Here is a 24,092-nt window from a genome sequence, read left to right on the forward strand (position 1 = left end):
AAGAACATGATCGGTTCCAGCCCTCCCCGCATTGTAGCCACCGACTGCTGGGTCATACAGCGGAGGAGGGGAGAGGGGGGAGGAAGGCTTTTGGTCGGGTGATAATAACGGACACCATGATCATGGTGTTGCGTTGCCTTTTGAAGCAAGAAATTCTCCGCCCTGTTGTTTTCCAAACTAAACTGTCCCAGGTGCCAGATGCCACCATCACTTCAAGTTCTTTCTGTTGTCTACTTTACCTTTCGGGGTAAATTGGATGGAATTCTCGCCCACCATGGAGAAAGCGACCGTACCACATTTCCTTTGGTAAAACCGTCCCTGAAGCTGTCAGCCACCTACGCACCAAAAGATCATCCCTCCTGCATGTTTAAAGGACTCGATCAATCAAAAATGATCCATGTTGATATATACTAGCCAAGGGGACCGGTAAGATCGTGGGAAGGGGGCAGCAGGAGTGATGTGTTCTCTTGTCTCTCAGCAGGCCAGCAGCCATTCAAGGAGCTGCTCAGGCATCCCAGCAAACAGCTTTCCAGGGAATCCCCGGACGGCTATTTGCTGTTGCAGGCGAGGCCTTTCATCATTCGTTCGCTGCGGGTTACCTCTCGCATCGATCTGCGCCTCGCCCTCCTCCATCGAGATCTGTCACGACCACACTATCCTTACGCCCTGAGTTTCCCCCCTCCTGTTGGCCTTTCCCTTCTATTTCAGTTGTTTTCTTTTCTTTTCTTTTTCATTTTCATTTTCATTTTTTTTTTCCCTTTTACCTTTCATTAAGTGCGTCTCCATCTGAGCCCTGAAAGGATCTACAATATCTTCTTCTTCTTTCTCTTCTATCGAGGGTTACACAACGATCTCAACCCTTCCACCCACACAAGGTCCGAGCTACTAGTAGCTACTGTACGGAGTGTCTAGTGGCTGGGGGTAGTATATAGTTAACCCTATCGCAGTACGCAGTGGTATTTAGTAGTTAGCTGTATAGTAGTATCATGGATGTATGCACCAGGGTATGTCTCGCTCCAATGTAGTCAAGCCCCAGGACTTGGGTTCTAATTGCCCCACAGCTAGTGGTCTAGCACTCTACCGAGTACTACGGAGTAGTAGCCAGTCATTTACAGGCTTCCATTCTTTCCTGAATGCTTCTTGAGAGTTCGTGACTGTCGTCGGGCGAATGGTCCTTCTTCCCCCAAAGTGACTCGAACCTTCATTCCAACCCCTGTTCCCATTGGGCACGAATCATTTGGTCAAATCCACCCCGACCCGAGAACATGGCCATGAACAGACCTCAGCAGGTACTTAGTTAACTACCTAGTCACTCCTACTGGGACTGACAAACAGCTACGTACAACACTGTAGTTTGATCATACATTTCAGCACACCGTCCTTTTCTCCGCCTTTTGGAAAAAAGAAAAAGACGAAAAACCAACCCCCATGAATTTTATTTTATCTACTTTGGGTTGTTTTAGCCACACCTTGCTCCTTGACACGTAACATTTAAGCAATGGTGGGGAGGAACAGCAGGAAGGGAAGAAAAAACGAAAAGGACGAAAATGACGAAAAAGATGAAAAGAAAAAAGAAAAAAATAAAAGCAAGAGGCATAAAATAAAAACCTCCGATTTTGCATCTGATCATCGTCGAAGAATTTCAGAAAATAAAGAAAATGAAATGAGATGGGAGAAAAAAGCAAAGCAAAGCAAACCGACCGTTGATAAGTAAAAAAGGAAAAGAAGAGCGACTGTCCCTATGATTTAAATCATCTTGATTCGATTGTTTCTTCTTCCTCATATAAGAAATTAATTTTATCGTATTTTGTTTTAGTTTCCCCTTTGCTTCCCCTTCTTCTGGTCCAGCTGGATCCGATTCCTATTTTTCGCCTTCCGAAGCCAACCAAGCTTGGAGTAGCTTTGGGTCCGGCTAGTCTGGGTTCTCGACTGCTGCTTTCGCATCCACACCGTCATTCTTCCTCGACCGTCCAGTTACTATTTGTATCCTCCAACGATCCTTTCCTCTCGCGTGTTGCCTCTTGCTATCTTCTTTTCCTGTCTTTCCCTTCCTGCTCTTTTCTTTCTTCCGTCTTTCCCTCTCCCTCCCTCTCTTCCGCTGGTCTCCCCTCCCTTCTGGGGCTTCTTTGTTTTCCCTGCTTGATACCTGATCTTCCCTGGTGCAAGTCTTTCCCGAATCTTGTTCTTTTCCTCCTTCTTATAGTTTCGGGATTAGCCTATCTGTATTCTTCTCCTGTACTTATTGAACAAAACTTTTTTTTTTTTCTATTATTTCTCCCCCCTACTCTTCCATTGCCGTTTCTTTTCTTTGCGAGACATTTTCTTTTCTTTTTCGGTTCTCTTTTCTGATTCCGTCTGTCGTTTTTGGTTAAGAGAGAGAAAGAGAGAGACATCTCTCCCCCATTCCTAAGCTTAATAGAAGATCGAAAAAGAGGCTACTCTTCCCACGTGTTTGTCGATCCACCCCAATCCATTACAACTTTTGGCTCCTTCGATCGCCAAATCCCGGAGCAGCTTTCGGAGCAGCTTTCGCCTCCTACCCATCCTAATTCAAGATATTCCCGTTATCTCACATCTGCGGATCTTTCGCATCTTGCGGTTTTCGACGCCTAAATCGAAGAAGGTGGTCGCTGGGTCATGGAAAGATCTTAAGTGGTCTACTGATATTAGATCGGCCAATTGGGAGGACTGCACATCATGGGTTACCATCACGTAACTCGCGATATGGTGGCGTATTTGCGCATCGCGTCTCCCATCATCCTGCTCCTCATATTTGTCGCCTCATTCATCGCCAGCTCCATTGTTACCGCTAGAAATGCGAACAAGAACGCCAATGCCGTACACACAGGCCCCGGTGGGCGACCACTCCCCAAACGGTCCCGGAGTACAATGACCGTGATCAAGGCACCACAGAAGTTCTCAGAACGCACAAAATTGTTGTTCAAGTGGCTGTCTGTCGGGGTTCTTCTGACAATTGCTGCCGATGGTGCCCTTAATGTGGCCCATGTCATGATTGCAAGATCGGAACACTGGTGGTGTGGCCAATCAGTGGTGGTAAGTCCTCTGCCTCACCTCAGCTTTTCATTTCTAACCCAAGCCTGGGTTGGAACCTCGAGAAACCGGAGGGACGTAGTCGCTAATGATACTAGATCTATGTCGTGGGTTCATTCTTCGACTACGCGATCATACTCGTCTCCTTGTTGGATACAAACCCCTCTCCAACCTTCGCTCAATTCATTCCCTGGCTAGCAGCGGTTCCGATTGAGCTGGGTATTCTAGGAACCTCTCTCTCCGTCTATTCCGACGTACACCGCGAACCTGTGGTTGGGAACCCTTTTGGTGGTCGTCTGAGACAAGGTATAACGCCGTGGGAGTTAGCGGAGGTAGTCCTGAACTGTATCAGGGTACTGTTCCTCATGGCTATGGTCATGTCCTACATGTTCCATACGATCAACTTTAACTCCAAAAGAGCTCAAGGTCACGTCAATGGGGTCAATGAGACCACGGGACTACTCAACGGGCACCACGCAGAGAATGGAAATGCTTATGGCTCCACAAATGGTCACGCGCAGGCTTCCAAGCCCACCGACCCGTGGGTTCGCCCGACTACAGTTCCGTCAACCAGTTGGTGGGAGTATCTCAGCGGTTATTCACTGTTCTTCCCCTACCTATGGCCATCGAAATCCCGTCGGCTGCAAATAGTAGTGGTCATCTGCTTTTTGCTGATTGTACTGCAACGCATCGTCAATGTGCTGGTTCCTTACCAGGCAGGTGTCATTACCAACATGCTCTCCAAACAAGATGGCGAATTTCGAGTCCCATGGTTTAACATCTGTCTCTACATTCTCTACCGGTGGTTGCAGGGCAACCAGGGTCTCATTGGTTCTTTGCGGTCTAATCTCTGGATACCTGTGAGCCAGTACTCCTACATGGAGCTTTCGACTGCGGCTTTCGAGCACGTACATGGTCTGAGTCTTGATTTCCATCTTGGGAAAAAGACAGGTGAGGTGCTATCTGCCCTGAGCAAGGGTAGTTCGATCAATACATTCCTTGAACAAGTCACCTTCCAGGTCGTCCCAATGTTGGTGGACCTTTGTGTTGCGATTGTCTTCTTCCTGGTCTTTCTGGACGCTTACTATGCGCTTGTGGTGACCATCGTCACTTTCTGCTATCTTTACGTCACCGTGCGGATGGCACAGTGGCGAGCAGAAATCCGTAGAGAGATGGTCAACAAGTCCAGACAAGAAGACGCTGTCAAGTAAGTGCTTGGCATGACTAGTTTACCTTTCTTTTACAAAGCTCACAGTATGGCCAGGAACGATTCTATGGTCTCCTATGAAACCGTCAAGTATTTCAACGCCGAGGAATATGAGTTCGGCAGATACAGAAATGCTGTGTCTGATTTCCAGAAGGCCGAATACCACGTTCTTTTCTCACTCAATCTGCTGAATACATCGCAGAACACTGTTTTCATGCTAGGTTTGCTGATTGCATGCTTTATCGCGGCTTATCAGGTATCGTTAGGACAGCGGGATGTTGGTCAGTTTGTTTCACTCCTCACCTACATGGCCCAATTGCAAGGGCCCTTGAACTTCTTCGGCACCTTCTACCGTTCCATCCAGTCAGCCATGATCAACTCAGAGCGGTTGCTGGAGCTGTTCAGGGAACAGCCCACCGTGGTTGATCGGCCCAGCGCCAGGCCCCTGCCAGTATGCAAGGGTGATATCATGTTTGAAAATGTCGAGTTCTCATACGACACCCGGAAACCAGCCTTGAACGGGCTGACGTTCCGCTGCGAGCCCGGGACGACCACAGCTCTGGTGGGTGAGTCAGGCGGAGGAAAGTCTACTGTATTCCGTCTCCTCTTCCGCTTCTATAACGCGACGAGGGGCCGTATCCGTGTAGATGGGCACGACGTGGAGAGTATCACTATCGACTCGCTCCGAAGACACATTGGAGTGGTGCCACAGGACACGGTGCTCTTCAATGAGACATTGATGTACAACTTGAAGTATGCCAACCAGGACGCGACGGATGAGGAGGTCTATGAAGCTTGCCGTGCTGCCAGCATCCACGACAAGATCATGTCCTTCCCTGATGGATATAACACCAAGGTTGGTGAGCGCGGTCTCCGGCTCAGCGGCGGAGAGAAGCAACGGGTTGCCATTGCTCGGACCATTCTTAAGAACCCACGAATCATTCTCCTAGATGAAGCGACTGCTGCGCTGGACACAGAAACTGAGGAGCATATCCAGGGCGCGCTGTCCAGCCTTTCCCGTGGCCGGACCATGCTTGTCATTGCGCATCGCCTGAGTACCATCACGACGGCAGACAGGATAGTAGTCTTGCATGAAGGCCGAGTGGCCGAAAGTGGCACTCACGATCAACTGCTGGCAATGAAAGGCCGCTATGCCAGCATGTGGCGTAAACAGATTCGCGCCCAGAGGGCCGCCGCGGAAGCCCAGGTGCTTCAAGATCGCGCTCAACGCTTGCGTAGCGCATCCACATCGGGTGCCGCCGATGATAGTTCCAGTCAGTCCGACGAGGACCGGAAGCCGGCCAACAAACCCGGTGACGATGGCCGCAAAGGACAGGAGACATCTCGGTGAGCACTTGGTAGGGTATAGCGAGTTATCTGCAGACGAAGACGTCTCTGCACCCGCGTTGAACGCTTGTGAATGACGGGGTGGGAGATGATAGCATTTTCTCGGGTTTGACCGGATAGCCCGGGAGTATCTCTCCCCTGTAATTGCACCTCTTAAGTGTGATTGCATTCCAGGCCACTCACGACTGCATGACACATTGTTTACTTGTCATTCTATATCGAACTTCAACCTCGCCCCCTTTTTTCTTTTTCGGTAAGGGACGTACAAAATGGTTGGAACCGTGAATAAAATTTATTAGACCAGTTGCATCTGACACACGACATTTACGATACTGATCGATAGCATCCTTTAGTATTTAATTCCACAGGGGTCTTATGTGTATCTGCTTTTAAACCTGTAGTGTAATAGATAACCGTAAAAAGAAACTCATCACATGGCTGCGATGACTGTTACTATTTGCGGGCGTTTTATTGGCCAATTGCGGCCAAGCCGGGGTTGAGACGCCTGAGGCAGCCAACCTCCGGATTCTCGACTTCAAAAGCTCGGCTGCTCCGCCCTTCAATTCTTCAGACAACGAATAATTGATGCCAACCGCTACAACTTGCTTCTGAAACTTCGCAGGGTCTATATAATCTACATTCCTGCTGCTAATATACAATATCTCCAAAGAATTCAGATCTCTTTTGCAGATTTACACAACATCGACTCTTAACAATGCATCCCCCGTCTCCCCAACTACTCCGCGCCTTGCGCACCTCGATCTCCCCCAACTGCAGCACTAGCGCAATCTGCACGCAACTCGCATCTCGCTCTATCTCCCCTCTTGCTCGGGTTACCTCCTCGTCCCTCACATTCCACCGCTATAACAGCAACGATGCCCGTCCGACCCGGATGATCCCTCGCGCTCACAGCGCAAAGCCCTCCAGCCGAGACCGCGGCCCACCGTCCAAGGAAGACACCCAGACGGACTTTGGTGCGCTCAACGTGCTGGGAAACATTCCCGCCCCGACGACCGCCATCGATGCTACGCTTGATACGGGGTTCCATTTAGATAATGGCGTCAAGATCACCGGTGGGGATGGAGTGTTCCTTGTTGGCGGAGAAGCTTTCGCCTGGCGGCCGTGGCAAGGTGCTGAAGCCGGTAAAAACAGTATGGTCAATAAGAAAGGCCAGTTTGAGGTTCCGGAGCATGCGTGGGGAATCTTGGATCTGGTTTGGCCTCGTCCGGGTATGTGTGTTGCTTTTGTTTTTTCTTCTCTCGGCTACGCCGGGGGGGGGGGGGGGGGGGGGGGGGGGGGGGGGGGTGGTTGTGTAGTGTTTGAGAATGTTTGAGGAGTGTATGTGTGGCTAATCTGTGACTTCTAATATATTCTAGATATGTTGATTATTGGCATGGGAGAAACTGTGTTCCCTCTGTCGCCGGAGACTAAGAGACATGTCAATTCCTTGGGAGTTCGGGTGGAAGTGCTGGACACGAGGAATGCTGCTGCACAGTTCAATTTGCTGGCTACGGAGAGAGGTGTGTCGGAGATTGCTGCTGCTATGATTCCAATCGGATGGAAGGGGCGGTAGAGGTATCTTTGAGCTGGTGTCTGAGCGGTCATATTAGGGGTTGTTGGACCCTGGATACTATGGGGCTACCCGGTGGCTCGCTGTGATGTTTGGAAGCTTGAGGTCCTGTTGTGTTTGTTTGTTGTTCTTGTGGAGTTAGCTCCCCTTTGACGATGTCCCATCCACTCTTGTATGTATAATAGATAACGATATTCTCCTGTGATATTATTCCCGTGTCTGCAGTACTGGTAGTGGCTATACAGCATCACTAGTGTCAGTATGTATTGTGACGTCGACGGCGATCCCCGGGCGGCGCGATACCCAAAACAGCAAGAGGGCGGCCTGGAACTAATCGGGGTTTAGCTCAGGCCAACCAAGTGCAACCCCAGACGATCTTCCCGCCTGTTGCTCACCTCCTCCTGTCCAACCTCCATCTCTCCCTCCATGTTCCATCCTTCCCTGTCCATCTGATTCTTCCTCTATCCATTCTCAGAGGGCCTCTCACAACAATATGGCGCGTGAAGAGCCTCTCTTGGCCCCGCGCCCCTCGTCCGACCATTCCTCCATCCGGAATGCCGAGGAGGAGGACGCCCTGCTAACCGGGCTCCGCACCGACCGTGACCGACGCCGCGGATGGGGCTTCTGGAAAGAGCTCGGCCTCTTCACCTGGGCTCTCATTGCTACATTAGCTGTCATCGTTCTCTCTGTCGTCTACCAACACGAATCTAGTCGGGGTCCAGATCGTTCGAAAGATCCCTGGACGAAGCCGACTGGCAAACGAAACCTTATCTTTATGGTGTCCGACGGCATGGGCCCCGCGAGTCTATCCATGACCAGGAGCTACAAACAACTAACACAAGGGCTCCCCGCTGACGAGGTCCTCGTCCTGGACAAGCATTTTGTCGGTACCTCTCGCACTCGATCGAGCTCCAGCCTTGTGACGGATTCCGCGGCTGGTGCGACGGCATTCTCGTGTGGTCATAAGAGCTACAACGGCGCCATATCCGTGCTTCCTGACCACTCGCCTTGTGGTACCGTTCTCGAAGCTGCCTCCTTGGCTGGTTACAAGACGGGGCTGGTAGTGACGACTCGTATCACCGATGCGACTCCGGCATGCTTTGCTTCACATGTGAATCTCCGACAGTACGAGGACCGGATTGCGGAACAAGAAATTGGGGAGCACCCGCTGGGCCGGGTGGTTGATCTTCTCATGGGTGGAGGCCGGTGTCACTTCCTACCCAACTCGACCGATGGAAGCTGTCGGGGTGATGATCGCGACCTTGTTGAGCTTGCGAAGGAGGGTGGATACCATTACATGGATGATCGAGCCGGGTTCGACTCTCTGAATGGAGGAACTGAAGGCAAGTTGCCACTGTTGGGGCTCTTTGCGGAGAAAGACATCCCTTTTGAGATCGACCGCCGCACCCAGAATGACGTGTACCCCTCTCTTGAGGAGATGGCCCGTACCGCCTTGACGATTCTCAGTCAAGCCACCGCCGACAGTGAGCAGGGTTTCTTCCTCATGATTGAAGGATCGCGTATCGACCATGCTGGCCATGGAAACGACCCAGCTGCACAAGTCAATGAAGTCTTAGCATATGACAAGGCTTTTGCTGCCGTGCTGGAGTTCCTAGAGCAGGACTCGACTCCGGGAGTGGTCGTGAGCACCTCCGACCATGAGACTGGAGGCTTGTCAGTCGCACGTCAGCTACAGCCTGAATATCCCGACTACAAATGGCTTCCCGGTGTCCTCGCCAATGCCAGTCACTCTTCGGAGTACGTCAACAAGAAGCTAAACAACTACCTCGCCACAGAAACGAACGAAAAGAAACAGTACAAGTTTGTCCGCAGCCTCATTGAGAACGACCTTGGCATCACTGATGCCACGGACGAGGAGGTAAATGCCGTTCTCGACCCCAACTACCCATATGAGCCCCAAGCCGTTTTTGCGGATATTGTCAGCCGCAGGGCTCAGATTGGGTGGGCAACCCACGGACATTCCGGTATGATACCACCATCCAATTAACTCCTTTTGGATCACGAACTAACCTCAAAGCAGGCGTCGATGTCAACATCTACGCTTCTGGCAAACTCGCGTTCCCCCTGGCGGGCAACCACGAGAACACCGAAGTCGGCTCCTTCCTGGCTGACTTCCTAGACTTGGACCTCGAGAGCACGACCAAGAAGCTCCTCTCATCCGACTACTGGACCATGTCTTCCGAAGATAGCCCCTTTAGCTGGCTCGGTGACCCTCTAGGCGAGGATGTCCGAACCGAAGGCCTGGACACGTACCACGGCGAGTTCCGCAAGCGCGGACTCTCCGAGCGAGGCTGCACCTGTGGCGAGAGCCACTGAAGCCAGATACACTAGTCACGCCTATTTCTGTCACGTTTAAACCGTTGAAATCATGATTTATCCATCTTGCCATTTATACAACGTTTGACAAATGATGATCTGAATCAACCATGTTGCATAATACTTTGGGTGTGGGTGTCTGGCGTTAACCACTCGATCAGTTCATACGAAACATCAGAATGCCTTTTCCTGTCCTTTATCATAGCAAGTTCGGCCCACGATAGCAAACTTCGTATAATACATAATACACGTATAGATCATTATTTGATTAACTAGTGAGTTTGGTGGGTGGGTGATGGGTTGCTCAGGATGAGGAAGCGAAAGTAGTAGAGAGATGTTAGAGTTGGTGGTTGAGGAGAGTCCACTGTGTTCCGTCTTTTTCAACTACCGGGACGTATGTGTACTGACTTGCAGAAATTGCAATCTGCCATGTACGTACTTGTATGTAGCAACTTGATCATGTCCTTCTTGGGTATCAGTCTGGTAAAATGGAAGAGTGATGATGTACATTAGTCCTATCTCGGTATTTGCTTGTCCTGTTGACCAACTGGAAACCCATTGGTATTGAAACATCTACCATGCAAACACCAGACAGTGAAAAGAGAAAATAAAAACATCCAACTACCGGGTACCTGTTTACCCAGCGGAGAAGGGGAATTAGTATGTGTATTCAAGTCATGTTCATGACAGAGTAAGAACGCAACCACCCAGGCGCAGTCATCAGAACCATAAAGACATCCAATGGGGGCAAAACAACATAAAAAGGTACAAGATCCGATCAATGACGGGCGTTCAGAGCGCCAGGTATAGAACAGTCAAAAAGATTAAGAATGATAGCACAAGTCGTAAAGGAAGGGCATGCACCGAGAATCGAGCTATGTGAATAAGAATATCCAAGAAGTGAAGAAGATGGTTGCTTGTCGAATCTCCTTAGAGAGCGACCAGAACGACAACTGCCACCAAGGCAGCAAAGAACGAGCCTCTCATGACTCGCTCATTCTGGGAGGGAGCGCCACTGGTGTCGGTGCTGCTGCCCTGGCTGAATCCCGAAGAGGTACTCGAGCTGCCACTAGCGGTGCTGCTGCTCGGTACGCTTCCGGATCCTCCCTGGTTCTCGGGGACCGTGCCATTAGTTCCGGTACTGTTGGTGGAGTCGTTGGCACCTAGATCCATGTCGAGACCGGTGGCGCCAAAAGATGCAAGAACGGTATCATTGTTGGTGATCTGAACCGATTGCTGGAGCCCGTCCTTGTTGGTGAACATGTAAGACTTGTTACCATTCGAAACAGTGCCATTTGGGGCGTCGTAGCACTGAACGGTGATCTCGCCAAACGTGGCATAGTAGTAGCCCTTGTCCTTGATGTCCTGGCTGTCCCAATCGATTTCACCACCGGCCCACTCAATGGTTCCTGGCGCGTTGCTGGCTTGGCCGGCGGGCCACAGGGAGAGCTGCATTCTGGATGGGGACTGGGGGTATTGATAGCGCTTAGCAGTTTCGTTCCAGGTCGATTCCTTGGTGAGAGTCCGCTTGACTTGGCCATCCACCGACCAGGTAATCGCATCTTCCTTCCAGTCGATCTCGTAGTCATGCCAGTCATCGAATGTATCACTTCCATTGACAGCCTCCTTATCGCCATTGTTATCTGTACCAGGTCTGTTAGCAGCGGGTTCTAGAATTGCATTCGGTTCGGTGGGAGGCTTACAGTTCAGAACACCCTGCCAGTAATAGTTGGTCTGGACATTCGCCAGATCCGCACCTATGAACTCAAAATCGATCTCATCCTTGACGTCCGAAAGCAGAATAAAAGCTGTGACGACACCGGCACCACGGCTACTCTTGACCTTGCCAGAGATCTTGCCGTACCAGACATAGTGGTTGTTCGCAAAGAGCGTACCAACGGTGTTCTTGGGCATAGTGAGGAGAAGATTGCCATCGTCCAACTTGGGGTAGCCGCTGTAGACCCAGTCATATTCGGAAGCATTTCCGAGGTATTTGGTGTTGAGCGCGGCACTATCAAGAGAGTCCCACTTGTAGGTCTTGCTCTGACACACGGGTTCACCGACGCAAGAGTCTAGAGAGTATGACGAGATAGGGTCACAACCACCCAAGCAGTAAGCACCAGTACCGCACTGTCCATATTCTAAAACAAGTATTAGCGGGGATGAGGTGATACCACATAGGGCTAGATTAGATAAAGGACCAACGCACGAGAGCAGCAAGGATACTCTTCGGGGCACTGAGAGCTGGTACTGCATGTAGGAGGGGACGAGGCAGCCCAGACGGAAGTGGCGGCTAACGAGGCCAAGAGAATGGATGAAGTGTACCGCACCATTGTGGCGGACAAGGTTCACTGCAAGGATCTGAGAGCTAGGAAGTAGATGCCTGTCTAGCTAGATGCTGCGAGATTGGTCTGGAGACGTGCAGGCAACACTGAAGAGGGAAAACGTTAGTTTATTAATAGCGATTTAAGCGCAGTATTCACTGGCTCTAATGCTGGCTGTGCCTGAGTGGCAAAAGAAAGCTAGACATACCAAATTGCAGTCCTGGTCTTTTCTTGTTTTTACCGCAGTGAAGAATAAAGATACCGGTTTCTATATAAAGACGGCGATAAAATTGAATGATGGGAAACCCAAAGAGCTAAGCAAGTGGAATCCAATCACAAGTTGCGCCAGTGAATGAGGGACCGCGGGAAGTCCGGGAGGGAAGTATCCTTATCGCCGTATTGCCGCCGGAAGAGATGGAAATAGAAGAAGGATGAGGGGGGAAGTACTGGGCAGGAGAACGAGTGGAGGAGAGTAGAGGAAGAAGAAGAAAAAGAAGACGACCGGGAAGAGATGTAGAGTAACGATAGAACGAGCCCGGGATTGTGCCACGAGTACAATGAGGAAGGAAGTCACCCGAATGGGGAGGAGGAAAAGGAGAAGTCATATACTATATAGCTCTAGTACTTGCCTAGAAAGTCGGCGCTCTTCACTTTCTTGTGGAAGGAACGGTTCAATGCGAATGCGGTTCCGGTGGGACTCGTAGCCAACCCGTCAGGTAATTTCACCTTTCTGGTAATGCACGGCCTCATACGGCGTATTCGGTTCCAGCAGCAGCACGAGAACCTTTCGAGAACGTTGTCTTTCCCTCCCTTCCTTTTTACGCAGACAGAGAGACATCCCGGGGGTTTTTTTATCTACCATCCCTTTGTTTAGATTAGCTATCCGAGTAGCTCGTGATGGCACAGCTGAACCAGATGTCTACTGCGCTCATCTGGCATGTTGTTGGCCCGATGATCAGTTGGTATCTCAGGTCACCTTTTCCTCCCAAACCTGCCTGATAAGGGCCTCGGACCGACCATTGCGAAAAGGTAAAATAAGAGCGGTATTTACCATCACGGTACGGGAGAACTTTCCATGCAGGATCCGTCGTTCTTTCTGGTTTGGGAAGCTTTCAATGGACGAATCCCTGATCTGCCCCAGGACCCCTACCCATATCCAAGTTGAACTAGTCCCTATGCAGGCCCTGGCCCCACTCGGCCCAAAGTTAATTCCTCCGTAGATTTCTGCTTTCTGCTTTCTCTTCCTTATCGACAGGCCGCTGCTTTGGGCCACTAAGCACCCCGAGCTAGAAACTAGTGAGTTACTCGTCTAGCGCTTGCCCTGTCTGTCCCTGACAGTGAGAAAATAACAGGGAAACCTATGGGGTTGATCATGAAGGGTAGTGCGCTCATCCACATAAAACTAAAAACTCTCCCCTTTTCTCCCTCCCCCCTCCTTCTATCTTCCCCAGACCCAAGGTGCTAACTACTAACCAAATCTCGTGCTCGCTTAAAATCTTCGTGGGCAACCAAATATCCCGCAAAGCCTACTAGGCAGGTATCTACATAGTTAGCCCAAGTGTTCCCCCTCCATGTGGTTCTTCCCCCCCCCCTAGTATGACTACATAAATCCACAACAAATAACTAAACCCCGGTTGGTGCTCACTCGGCCACCCACAATGTCTTAAACCAAATGGGCCTTGATCTCGGAATCAAATCAGCAAACGGAAAAGTCCCATCTACTAACGACCGGACTAGTTAGTAGTTTACGAGAGTCGAGGAAGTAAAAAATAACTGGTTTGACTTGACAGCCGGTCATTCCGCACGCCAGATAAGACATAAAACCAAGACATGAAAATCCACCTAGTCGCGAACGGTCAATTTTATCTGTCTGCCTAGTTAGTTAGGTGATGACCATAAATAATCAACATCATACATACTTACATACGTACATATGATACATACATCACTTACACAGTATGTCCAATACGGGGGAAATAAAAAGGTCGCTTGACCGACAATGAATTACCGCAATCGTCCTTTGAAGCAGGGCTGGTTGTTACACCAACGGGGCGGCATCCTCACGTTGGCTGCGCGTACATGCCGGATTATCTCATCGCCTTGGATTTCTATGGACCTGCCCGAATCGGAGTGAGATTCAACAGATCAGGAATCTTGGTGCGGCACACGACAGTCTCCCGTGGCTCATAGATAAATCGCTAAGTAAGTAGGTAGCTCGTGGATCGTCTGTTCTGTCAGGGGGCCAAGCATTGGCATGAAGTTATGAGCAGATATCTGAAAAGGGAATGATACACAGTACGGAGTACTGGCACTGTAAATAAAGAGAAAATATAATAAAATCGAATAATGAATAAAACAAAGCAACCGGAAGGTGGTGATATTTTTAGCCGGGGATGACTTTTGCCACAAAACAGCCATGGAATGTGGCTGCTCGCCAACAACATGTTTGCATGATGAAAGCGCTGTCGGATGAAAAAGCAAACAATAGGTCTGCGGTTGCCGGTTGCCGGATTACAATGGGAAAAAAATGATTTCAATCCCATCTGACTTCTGAATACAATGTCATGCCTGCTTCCCCCCAGTTCGTGGGCTCCATCACGCCGTTTATCCACAATGACACCATATGTGTCAGTCATCAATCTAAAACCGAGACCCGAGTAGCTAATCAAATCCACCACTAACACATCTGAAACCGTCAATACTTGCTATTTTCAAACATATGATGTATTTGATTTTTTATTATATTAGTTCATAAATTAATTCATTATTCGGCCAATATCTACGAAAGTAGTCGTTATCATAAGCCAGATACTAAACTATCTCATCGTCTTATCTGCTGCAAGCCTGCAACCTCCTGAATAAATCACTAGCAGTAGTCTAGGTCCTAAATTTGAAGCGGGAGGATTGGCATATCCCCCCATCCCTCATTGGAAATCCAAATCACACACCGCATCTACTGAACTTTATTCCCCAGAAGTTTCTTTCCTATTTGCAGAACCTTTCCCTCCAATGCAGGGGTAACTTGCTTGGTTTCCTCCCAGCGAACTTTAAAATCGCTGCTGCAAGCCTGCCCCAGCTCTAATTTCAAATCTACGAAAGCTCGGAGCACACACGATTGTCAGGCAGCTGTTCCTGTCCCTGAATACCTTTCAGAACTGCACTAGTGTGTGTTAGTTACCTAGAGCTTATGCTGGATCCCTACAAAGTATAACTAAACAGTACGAAGTAAACAATGATGATAAGCTTCCGCACATATGAAGATCAGGTACTAACTAGTTACTACGTACCTGCATGATCAACATTCCCCCGTCCAATAATCCCCAGTCAGCAACGACCACAACACAAACACATAAGCACAAAAAAATGGCAACAGCATAACGATCAGACCCCAGATTATTTAGGTATCGATCTAACGTATACATACTTCTTTACTTACTGCGAGTAAGTAAATGCTAAGCTTACATCACTCATTGCGGATGACCATTGGATGAGTATGCAAGGGGAGAGCGAGTGTGGCTTCAATGCATTCATGAAATGAATAGGTTGTATGCTAAGATAAATGGAGCAACATACATATAAGAAACCTAAATATCAGGGAAAATGACATGACATGTCTCAATCTTGATATGATCCAGAGACGGGCAGTTGTGATTGATGTTATCAGAATACCGGTCGGGGCTGATGTGGCGCGATTGGCTGCATGAGGATGATCAACCGAGAATAATTGCAATTGTTTTGTTTGTGAACCCCGGATTTATGAATGGCATGTGATGAGTCTGTTTTTTGTTGTTTCTAGGTGTGGAAGGTGTCTGGTTTTGGGAGGCTGAGGATCTTTTACTCTTGATTTTCCTGTGATTAATGCTTAAATAAATGACAGCTGTTGGATTCTATTAGTTGGTGCCTGCACAATCTACTTGTTCATAGAGGTGTCTTGCGATTCACTATAGAAGATATGAACAGCGACTATGCTGTAGTAAATGGGTGAACATATTTCCTCTTCCTCCAAAACAGACAGGAGTTAATCCTAGCCTATCTACAATGTATCATCGATTTCCAGTCCATCAGTGATAACCTCTGGCTAAAGACCAGACAGTGGTGTCATGAGCGCCAATGCACCGCAATATAGTTGAGTTCATCGCTTTTTACGTGATATACCACTCACCAGTATGATATTCTCAATGGAAACGTTCTCTACAGCCCTGGGATATGTTAGTATTCACTTTCTATGGTGCCAAGATGACATCATCGTGTCCCTTCTCTACAATGACAGCATTATGTGAGGATTTTCATGTCTCGACCACTAATGGTTTATGGCGGATGCTGCCAACTGGGCAATTGAGGTGCAATCGTTTCTGAGTTCGTTCGCTGTGCTGTCAAATGTTGATTGGACGTTGTGATGGGAATTTACATGAGAATAAAATATCCGGATCCCAGGCTGTCAAAGTACACAGAGATCTAGTAAGAGAGTAAAGTATTAAGAACCGAAGGGTAAGTGTGTCGATAACATACATGCTTGTCTTTTCAGTCTGCAACTACTCGTTTGTGAAGGCATCAAGTATCGTGGTGTGCTGCGTACATGTTTGTAGGCGCTTAATCGCGCGCAGACCAAAGTGTCCACTCTGTCCCCAGCCAATATAAAGTAACCAATTCAGGCAGCTATAAAGTATACAATGTCATGGTCGTTGTAGAAGTTGTCAGTATTAAAAGTGCAACTGTCGGATGTAAAACTTCATGCGGGGGCAACACTACTGGGTAGTATGAGTTGGGCATTCTATGACTATGTAAGTAAAAATTAATTAAACCATGGCCGAGGCAATTATGTTTATCGAAACCTAGAAATTACTCTGCTCGATAGGGTGTTAGTCGTAAAGCTCTTTGTTTGTAGCTCTTCAGAAAACCTGTAGCTGCCAGAGTCAGCCTTTCCCTCAGAGGAATGGCCGGCTTGTTCCGACAGAATTAGTTGTTGGTCTGCCTCGACGAAAACAGAAATATAAAAGATATTCTCACCGGCAGAAGCTGATGTCCCCGAGACTCTGTCTTTACCCTGACAGTAAGCTCTCAGCTTGCCCCTCACTGATCAGTTATCATTGGACTCACCGAAACTGTCAAGGCAGTTCCCGAGATTTGGGATATTCTCTTAACCAAAGTGCAAAGTCTAAGCAGCTCAGAATGATGTTAAATAGCCTTTGATGTCTCAGGAAACTCCGTTGCTGACTACCAGTCCGTAACTGCCATCAGAACCTCCGAGCATGATTTGCTTGGTTTGCTCCCTCCTTCACTCCGTCTCCAGCTCAGAGTGAATAGAGAGTGTTCTTTTCATCTCTTCTGACTTCTCTCCCTTTCCACCCTCTTTATCATATCCTCCTCAGACATTAGGATCCCACCAAGGCGCATCAGACCATCTCTTTCGTTTGTTTCCTTCTCTACGGCTACGCATCTTATCATCTCGAGTACTTAGCAGGAACTTACCGTCAAACCTCAACTCTCGCCCATCGTCAAAGATGAGGCCTTATTCTATCGATGGTGCCATGGCTGAGGCCCTTGGTCACCTAAACCTGATCTCGTGCCATGTAGGTTATTAGAACCACCACTTGTCAAACAACGCGAGCTAAAAAATGTAGTTTCGTGAGCATGGACAGCACCAGATCGCCAACGAGATCGGAAAGCTCAGCATTATGATCGTGAACAAGTTCTCTGAGGGAGTCGAGCACATTTCTCCGGAGGAGTATGCTCTTGCCCCCGAGGTAAGCATGGACACTTCGAGTATATCGACAATACAAAGTTACAAGTACTGACAACCACAGCAGGAGAGTGCCAATCAGGAACCTGCAAACAACCAGCTCTCCTCCCACAATGATATCCAGAAGCCAATTGGCTCAGCTTTCTTGAGTGATACTGAGAAGGAGAACAATGGCTATGTGGATGCAGGATGTCGTTCGGCCAGAAAGGTGCCCGAAGGACGTCATCTACATAGTGGAAGCTGGGCCCAGGTCGCAGGCTCGATCTCGACTGGTCGTAGCCATGCCCCAGACGAGGTGCAGTGCATGTCACCTATGTCTCTGGCTTTGGGCTCCGTGTCCAAGCCAAGCCAGAGCAGTGACGATGACACTGAAGAACGCGAGCCAGGAAATGCCGGAGTCACGCTCCCTGCATCTGTCTCTCCCGACATCCCTGAAGCTAAAGCAGGAGTCATTCGCGTCTATGGGAAGATCACTCGGGATTTTATCCAGTATATCACCACCCGCATCCACGAAGGGCCCTTGCAGGACATCCGCGTGGAGACTAATGGAAGGACCAAGGTGACCTTCCAGCACGCGGCCCAGGCGCTTGCCTTCTTGAACTCTAATCAGGATATGGAGCGCATGCTGGGCTATGGACGTCTTGGAGAGGGCTATCGCGTCGAGCTGGCGGAAATTATTGACTGGAATGAAGACCATCGTCGGATGAACCAACCCATCCGGGAACGTCGCCGCCTCTCATTTGCGAGGAAGAGACTTTTTGCTGAAGGCATGTCTCCAGATAAATGGAAGCAGGACATTCGCGCCTTGGCTGGACCGGGAAACATTGATTTCCTCTGGGTGTTCAATTCTGGCAACGGTAAGAGCCTACTCTCGCCACCACTGAAGCAATGCTAAATTGAACTACAGCGACTGCTGTGTTTACGAGCACTGTCGTTGCCCGTCGTGTGCTCGAAGTCTTTGAGGATTGGAAGAATGGCCGAAACGTCTACAGTGGCGTTTCGGTGACTTACTCCTCGGACCCGTGCGAGAAGGAATTGGTGCTGGTTCGCGAGACCAACCGCCCTGGCATGGCCAGGAACTTTATCAAACGGACCCTGCGTTAACTCAGGCGTCTTGCCTGCAGATGGCACATGCCAAGCAAAGGATACCATATCCATTGCATCATTAGTAGTTGTTGAGTGAGGAAGGTGAAGGGCACCATGTCATGTAGTCCGGATGAAGCCGGCCATCTGCAAGTTGGAAATGCGAGAAACCCGACCCCCATCTCCATACACTGGAGATAGTACTGGGAGGGTGTGCCTGAGTCGGTCCGTGCCGGTCACGGACCAGAATAAGGGGCTCTGTTCATTTATGGAAATGTCACGGATTCTAGGATGGAGTTGCTTTTGCAAAGGTTTACTACTCAGCATGAAGTTAATGAGAGAACCGAGCATGTTCAGTCATACAGAGAAGGAGACGTAGATAGTACTTGAAAATGTCGTAACCCATGAACTAAGCAGTAAACTAACAGTAACTAGCAGTAAACAAGTAATGAAGTAATGCAATTCAACTATACACTATACATCCACACCAGTCTCCCAACCCACTCATACCTCAATCCAACAGCCAATCTACTCCGAAAGCGGAGGAAACGACCTCACAAAGCTAAACAAACAACCACATTAGCAACGCTCCCAAAGTGAAAGCCAAAAACCAAGAACCAAGAACTAAAGGGAAAACGAGAAAAGGGAAAACCTACTGAGCAGGACACTCATAACCCTCGGGATTCTTATTCAGATACAACTGATGATACTCCTCCGCATCCCACCACTGACCCGCGGGCACCACGACCGTCGAAACCGGCTGCTTGAACCACTCCTTCGCGACCTTCTCGGTCACATCCTTGGCGATCTTCTCCTGCTCGTCGTTATGCGTGAAGATCACACTGCGGTATTGCGTGCCGACATCGGGTCCCTGGCGGTTGAGCGTCGTGGCGTCGTGCATGCGGTAGAAGAATTCCAAAAGGGACCGGTAGCTCACGATGCTGGGGTCGTAGGTCATTTGGAGGGCTTCGGCGTCTATCATCCTCCCATCATTAGTATCATGAGTATATCATTGAGGGGAATATTGTATTGTAAGTGGGATAAGGGGGGCAACATACGGCCAGTATCCCCCGTACAAACAGCCCGATACGAAGGCGAGGCACTATGACCACCACTGTATCCAACCTTGGCGTCGAGGAGGCCCTTGCCGTTACCGAAGTGTTTGCGGAAGAGGTGTTCCACGCCCCAGAAGCAGCCGGCGGCGACGGTGGCGGTTTGCGGGGTGGTAGTGGTAGAGGAGCTCATGATGGTGCGGGTTGTGGTGGTGGCGGGTACTAGGGATAAGGAAGATGCGTAGTTGGTTGCAATGGTAAAGGGGCGGAATAAGCTGCGTGTGAAGAGTGTTGATGTTAATGTTGATGTCGCGAAGGCCATGGACCTTTTTTATTTTTTTTTTCTTTTCGGAGAAGAGCTCCACCGAGGTTTTGGAGGGGGGAAGTTCCCGCGGGAGAGCGGGGGAGGGTATAGGTTCCGCTTTGTGCAATTCTATGTAGTTTGTGTGTATGGATGGATGGATGAATGTATGTGCTTGGGTAAGATACGAGTGACTGACTATTCTAAGAGTGAGATAAGAGACTAGAAGGGGATTATAGTAGTTTTGTATGACTAGTGAACTGCTAATTAATTAACTAGAGCAAGTAGAAGTGGATTTGTCATGTGGGCGGGCGGTGGCGTCATTCCGTGCATGACATCAGGAAAGGCTTCTAGATTGAAGCTAGAAGCTATGGACAGCTTAGGTAGGTTAGTGCTTACAAGTATGGAGAAAGGTATGAGAAAGAGTTCGAGAAAAGTTCATCCTGCTATGGTACACGCCCCGAAACTAATATATGCCTCTTGAATAAGATATACCATCAACATGAAAATAAAAAGAAAGGAGTAAACGAGTTTATGAATCTTTCCAAGTTCATATCAAGCACATCAATCCCGTACACACCAGATGAGCAGTTCTGATTCCAGATCGCGACGTCTGCTTCACCAGAAATCAAAGCATGTGGTATCCTTTCCTGAACACCGTCCGTATTACCGAGACCCCAACAAGTAAAACAAAGGGAATGGCGGAACACTGCAGTTACCGCAGGGCGAATCCGCCATTGGAGAAACTCGCCGCGGGCTTCTCCAATTTAGGCGTCGCCATCGCACTGAGCCGGATAGCATCTCTGCTGCTTAGGCTGATGTCCCGGGGCCGGATGTCACCTCCAAAGGTAGTGCGTCGATTCGTGTTCTTCATGATAGGCAGGGTGCGAGGGCCCAACACCCCGTGCTTGCTTTCAATTTCTTTCTCGCCTTTGCCCATTCGCCGGGCCTGAGAGGCCGTGAACATGGTATTCATAGTGTTCATCGTGTTGTTCTCAGTGGGAGAGCTTCCATAAGTGGCGGATGTCGGGCTTCGTCGCCGGTGGATGCGTAGGGCATTGGCGGAGCTGCCCACTTGGAACGATCCCCCAGAAATCCGTCTCATGGCAGTGGTAATCTTGATGGCATCGTCCTTGCTTGCCTTCCAGCTGCTCTTGTCGGATGCTGGGCTGCCCGAGTAGCTGCCACTCGAGGTCCGGACCGCAATCCTAGAGGGGCGCTCGACGGACGCCCGGTTCAGGAAGCTGCTGCCCTCGATGTCGCGTAGGGGTGACTTTTCGCTGTCGGTCAGGGGAAGCGTTGTCGTGGGTGGAGGAGCTATCGGGGAGCTGCTGTTTTTTTTCGTCAAGAACCCGGCCTTGAATCGGTTGTTGTTCTTTTGTACATTAAGCGTCGGTTCCGGGACTGCGGACACCGGGGGTGACCCGCCGGAAGAAGGGCTGAAGTTGCGACTGGGCACTGGAATTCCGCGAGGAATGGGCGATGTCCGGGGTAGCTGGGGCAGCTGAGGTTCCGGGCTGTTCTCAGGGATAGTGGTAATTTGCGTCTTCTGTGGTGTCTTTTGAAATTCGGTCAATGTGCCCTCATGCTCGTCGTCCTTCCATCGTACACTTCTCTTCGTCGGTTTCGCGGCCGGTTTCTTTGGTGAAAAGCTGACGCTCTTTCTGCCGACGTTCAGCTTGCGACGTCGGGGAGATCCCTTCTGTGGTGAAGGCGGCGCTGCTGTAGGAGTCAAGACCGGTGCAGCCAGGGGTCGGCCCATGGGGACGGCAGTCGCGATGCTCAGCCTCTTCTTTTGCTTGAGAGGGCTGGCCTTGACTGGGCTCACTGGCGGCATGGATGGAAGGCTACCATCTGGTTTCACGATGTTGGAGACCGTGTTGGAACAAGAATTGAGCATCTTCGCCAGCATCTTTTGGCCTCGCTCGATGGCTTCTTCTTCGCTGAGTTGCATAAGATTTTCGATCTCAGTAATCAATTCGAACTGTGCTTGGAGAAGCAATTGCGCCGTGGCTGCTTCGCCCGCCTTGTCCTGTTCAGCGACTGCCGCCAGGGCCTCACGCTCATGGTTGGCTCTCAGCAGCTCGGCCTCGCGAGTCATATTGACAAAATCGCCGTTGTCACTGATATCGAAGTCTTGGAGTTGACGAATGGCGTGCTCCACCGCGGACGTCATGCCGCGGTCCCACGAGTTCTTCGCCAATCGCTGGTGATAATGTTGTCTGCTACTCTCCAGTTCGAGAAGGATTCCTTGGGCTGTCTTCCGTACAGCCCGAAGATTCGACAGAGCATCCTCAGCTTCACAACTGGCACATACATGATCGAAAGCGCCGATCCACGCAGAGAGCAGCCCAATCCGGCGACTGATCTGTTTCTGCTTGACCATGTGGTTGGTTCTTTCCTGTCTCTCCGCCAACGAATGATCGTACGCATTGCGAATGCGAGACAATCCTTCACGAATGACTGCATCCTTCTTCTCCGTTTGCTTCTTGAATTTGGCAAAGGCGACCTTCTCAGATTCCTTCTGCTGTGCTTTAAGTTCGTTAATCAAGGCCATTTGCTCATCAATCTTCACCAGGAAGTCCTTGACGTGACGGTTAACATTAAATACGTTGCGCGTGACCTTCGTTTGGATATTCTTCGCCCTGTTGGCATAGCGTAGGGTGTTTTGCGTCTCGTCAAAGTGCTGACTTGATGGACTAACACAGACAATCATCACCGTCTTGCAGTTACCACCAAGCGCGAATTTCAGCAGACGGGTCAGTTTGGAGTTTCGATAAGGGACGTGGTTCCGTTTGCGAGGATCGCAGAGTGCGTTGATGCAGCTTCCAAGGGCAAGAAGGGACTTGTTGATGTTTGCACCTTCAAACAGTCTCTCTCCTCTGTTCTTGGTTGCGCTGGCTCGCTCACTACCCGCAAGGTCGATAATACTCAGGGTCGCCATGGTGTGGGGCTCGTTCACATCGGCGTTTCGGTCTTTCTGTGCAATGTTGATCTGTAGAACCGCATGTGACCGCGAGGAGGTGGCATTTGCCTCGGTCGGGGACATGGTACGGCATTCGTTACCCCTCATGATCATGTCCATGACCTGCTGTACATTCTGCGGGTGATGGCTTGACAGTCCCGACACTGACACGGACTTGTTTGAATCCTCTCGGAGCATCAACCCCCCTTTGCTACCTCCGGGCACGAGAAGATCACGAATAGTCTCGTTGTAAATCTCGAGGTAGGAAAGGGAAACCTCAGTCGCCTTCTCTCCGGATCGTTCGTCGATGCGTTCGAATAATTCCTGCATTGTGAGGAAGATAATACCGGGTTGCTGAGCTGTGCCTGTGATGGTGTGAGTCTTTCCACAGCCCGTGGCACCGTATGCAAACACCGTTGCGTTATAGCCATCGAGGACGCTGTCGAGAAGGTTCCGGGTCGTCGATTCGTATACCTCTCCTTGCGAGGCATTCTGGTCGAAAATTCGGTCAAAGGCGAAGGTCTGATCCTTGACACGTTTGCCGTTGGGGACGACACTCTTGGAGAACTTCTGTACAGGGTTGTCCTCCGGAGGGTCGAACACGCTGTTGAAAATCCAGTTAGATTGTACGAAGACAGCATGGTATACGTCTGAGCTTACAGGCACCGGTCATCAATGACCTTGATGATAGAGCGAAGGCCCTTTTGGTTGAGCTTTGGTGTGGGTGCTCCAGCTAAGGAGCCGTCACCAAGGAAGAGCGGACCATCTTCGCATTTGGAGAGCTGTGCTGCCTCCCGGATGGTAAACGGTCTGACTCGGACCGCAACGGTGATGGATGAAGCGTCGGCCATGGTGTTTCGTGAGTGACAGCAGAGGCGCCACGTTCCCCTAGAGGAAAGCTATCGCGGAACGAGGATTCAACGCGGCGGGCGGCTATCCAGGGACGTTGCGACGCCCTGTATCGTCGGCAAGGCGAATTGAAGGGAAACAACGAACAGTAGAAGATAAGGATTGAGGAGCTCAGCCGTGAAGAATGTTGACTGTGGACCTGTTTTTCCGTCGGCCCCAGAGAACCCCCTGTTGAGCAACGCTGAGCGACTAGTTCCAGCTTCGGG

General features: G+C 49.9%; 7 protein-coding genes across 7 annotated transcripts; 4 read left to right on the forward strand and 3 right to left on the reverse strand.

The window, feature by feature from the left end:
• Positions 1–2,697: 2,697 nt before the first annotated feature.
• hmt1 (putative vacuolar ABC heavy metal transporter (Hmt1)) lies at positions 2,698–5,609 on the forward strand (the record flags this gene model as incomplete). Its single annotated transcript, XM_067620870.1, has 3 exons — positions 2,698–3,054; positions 3,150–4,258; positions 4,316–5,609. The coding sequence occupies 3 exons, from the start codon at positions 2,698–2,700 to the stop codon at positions 5,607–5,609; spliced, it is 2,760 nt and encodes a 919-aa protein (XP_067480043.1).
• Positions 5,610–6,175: 566 nt separating this feature from the next.
• ASPBRDRAFT_176300 (Mth938-like domain-containing protein) lies at positions 6,176–7,365 on the forward strand. The gene is made up of 2 exons (XM_067619828.1): positions 6,176–6,834; positions 6,982–7,365. Exons 1-2 carry the CDS (start codon positions 6,321–6,323, stop codon positions 7,176–7,178), a joined length of 711 nt encoding a protein of 236 aa, XP_067480044.1. The 5' UTR covers positions 6,176–6,320; the 3' UTR covers positions 7,179–7,365.
• A 303-nt stretch (positions 7,366–7,668) lies between these two features.
• On the forward strand, positions 7,669–9,512 carry ASPBRDRAFT_195460 (alkaline phosphatase; the record flags this gene model as incomplete). The annotated part of the gene is made up of 2 exons (XM_067620871.1): positions 7,669–9,160; positions 9,217–9,512. The coding sequence occupies 2 exons, from the start codon at positions 7,669–7,671 to the stop codon at positions 9,510–9,512; spliced, it is 1,788 nt and encodes a 595-aa protein (XP_067480045.1).
• A 751-nt stretch (positions 9,513–10,263) lies between these two features.
• utr2 (putative cell wall glucanase (Utr2)) lies at positions 10,264–12,048 on the reverse strand. The gene is made up of 4 exons (XM_067627390.1): positions 12,045–12,048; positions 11,722–11,943; positions 11,216–11,653; positions 10,264–11,155 (listed from the first exon to the last, which is right to left on the reverse strand). Exons 2-4 carry the CDS (start codon positions 11,843–11,845, stop codon positions 10,443–10,445), a joined length of 1,275 nt encoding a protein of 424 aa, XP_067480046.1. The 5' UTR covers positions 11,846–11,943; positions 12,045–12,048; the 3' UTR covers positions 10,264–10,442.
• Positions 12,049–17,337: 5,289 nt separating this feature from the next.
• Positions 17,338–18,680, forward strand: ASPBRDRAFT_124420 (uncharacterized protein; the record flags this gene model as incomplete). Its single annotated transcript, XM_067617688.1, has 4 exons — positions 17,338–17,406; positions 17,458–17,580; positions 17,641–18,433; positions 18,484–18,680. The coding sequence occupies 4 exons, from the start codon at positions 17,338–17,340 to the stop codon at positions 18,678–18,680; spliced, it is 1,182 nt and encodes a 393-aa protein (XP_067480047.1).
• Positions 18,681–19,311: 631 nt separating this feature from the next.
• Positions 19,312–19,904, reverse strand: ASPBRDRAFT_195463 (peptide-methionine-S-sulfoxide reductase; the record flags this gene model as incomplete). Its single annotated transcript, XM_067620872.1, has 2 exons — positions 19,312–19,634; positions 19,718–19,904. 2 exons carry the CDS (start codon positions 19,902–19,904, stop codon positions 19,312–19,314), a joined length of 510 nt encoding a protein of 169 aa, XP_067480048.1.
• An 823-nt stretch (positions 19,905–20,727) lies between these two features.
• On the reverse strand, positions 20,728–23,828 carry ASPBRDRAFT_29715 (kinesin family protein; the record flags this gene model as incomplete). Its single annotated transcript, XM_067622693.1, has 2 exons — positions 20,728–23,581; positions 23,638–23,828. The coding sequence occupies 2 exons, from the start codon at positions 23,826–23,828 to the stop codon at positions 20,728–20,730; spliced, it is 3,045 nt and encodes a 1,014-aa protein (XP_067480049.1).
• Between the last annotated feature and the right edge of the window lie 264 nt (positions 23,829–24,092).

Source organism: Aspergillus brasiliensis (genome assembly GCF_001889945.1).
Source record: "Aspergillus brasiliensis CBS 101740 unplaced genomic scaffold ASPBRscaffold_5, whole genome shotgun sequence".
In the NCBI taxonomy this organism is placed as follows: Eukaryota; Fungi; Ascomycota; class Eurotiomycetes; order Eurotiales; family Aspergillaceae; genus Aspergillus; species Aspergillus brasiliensis.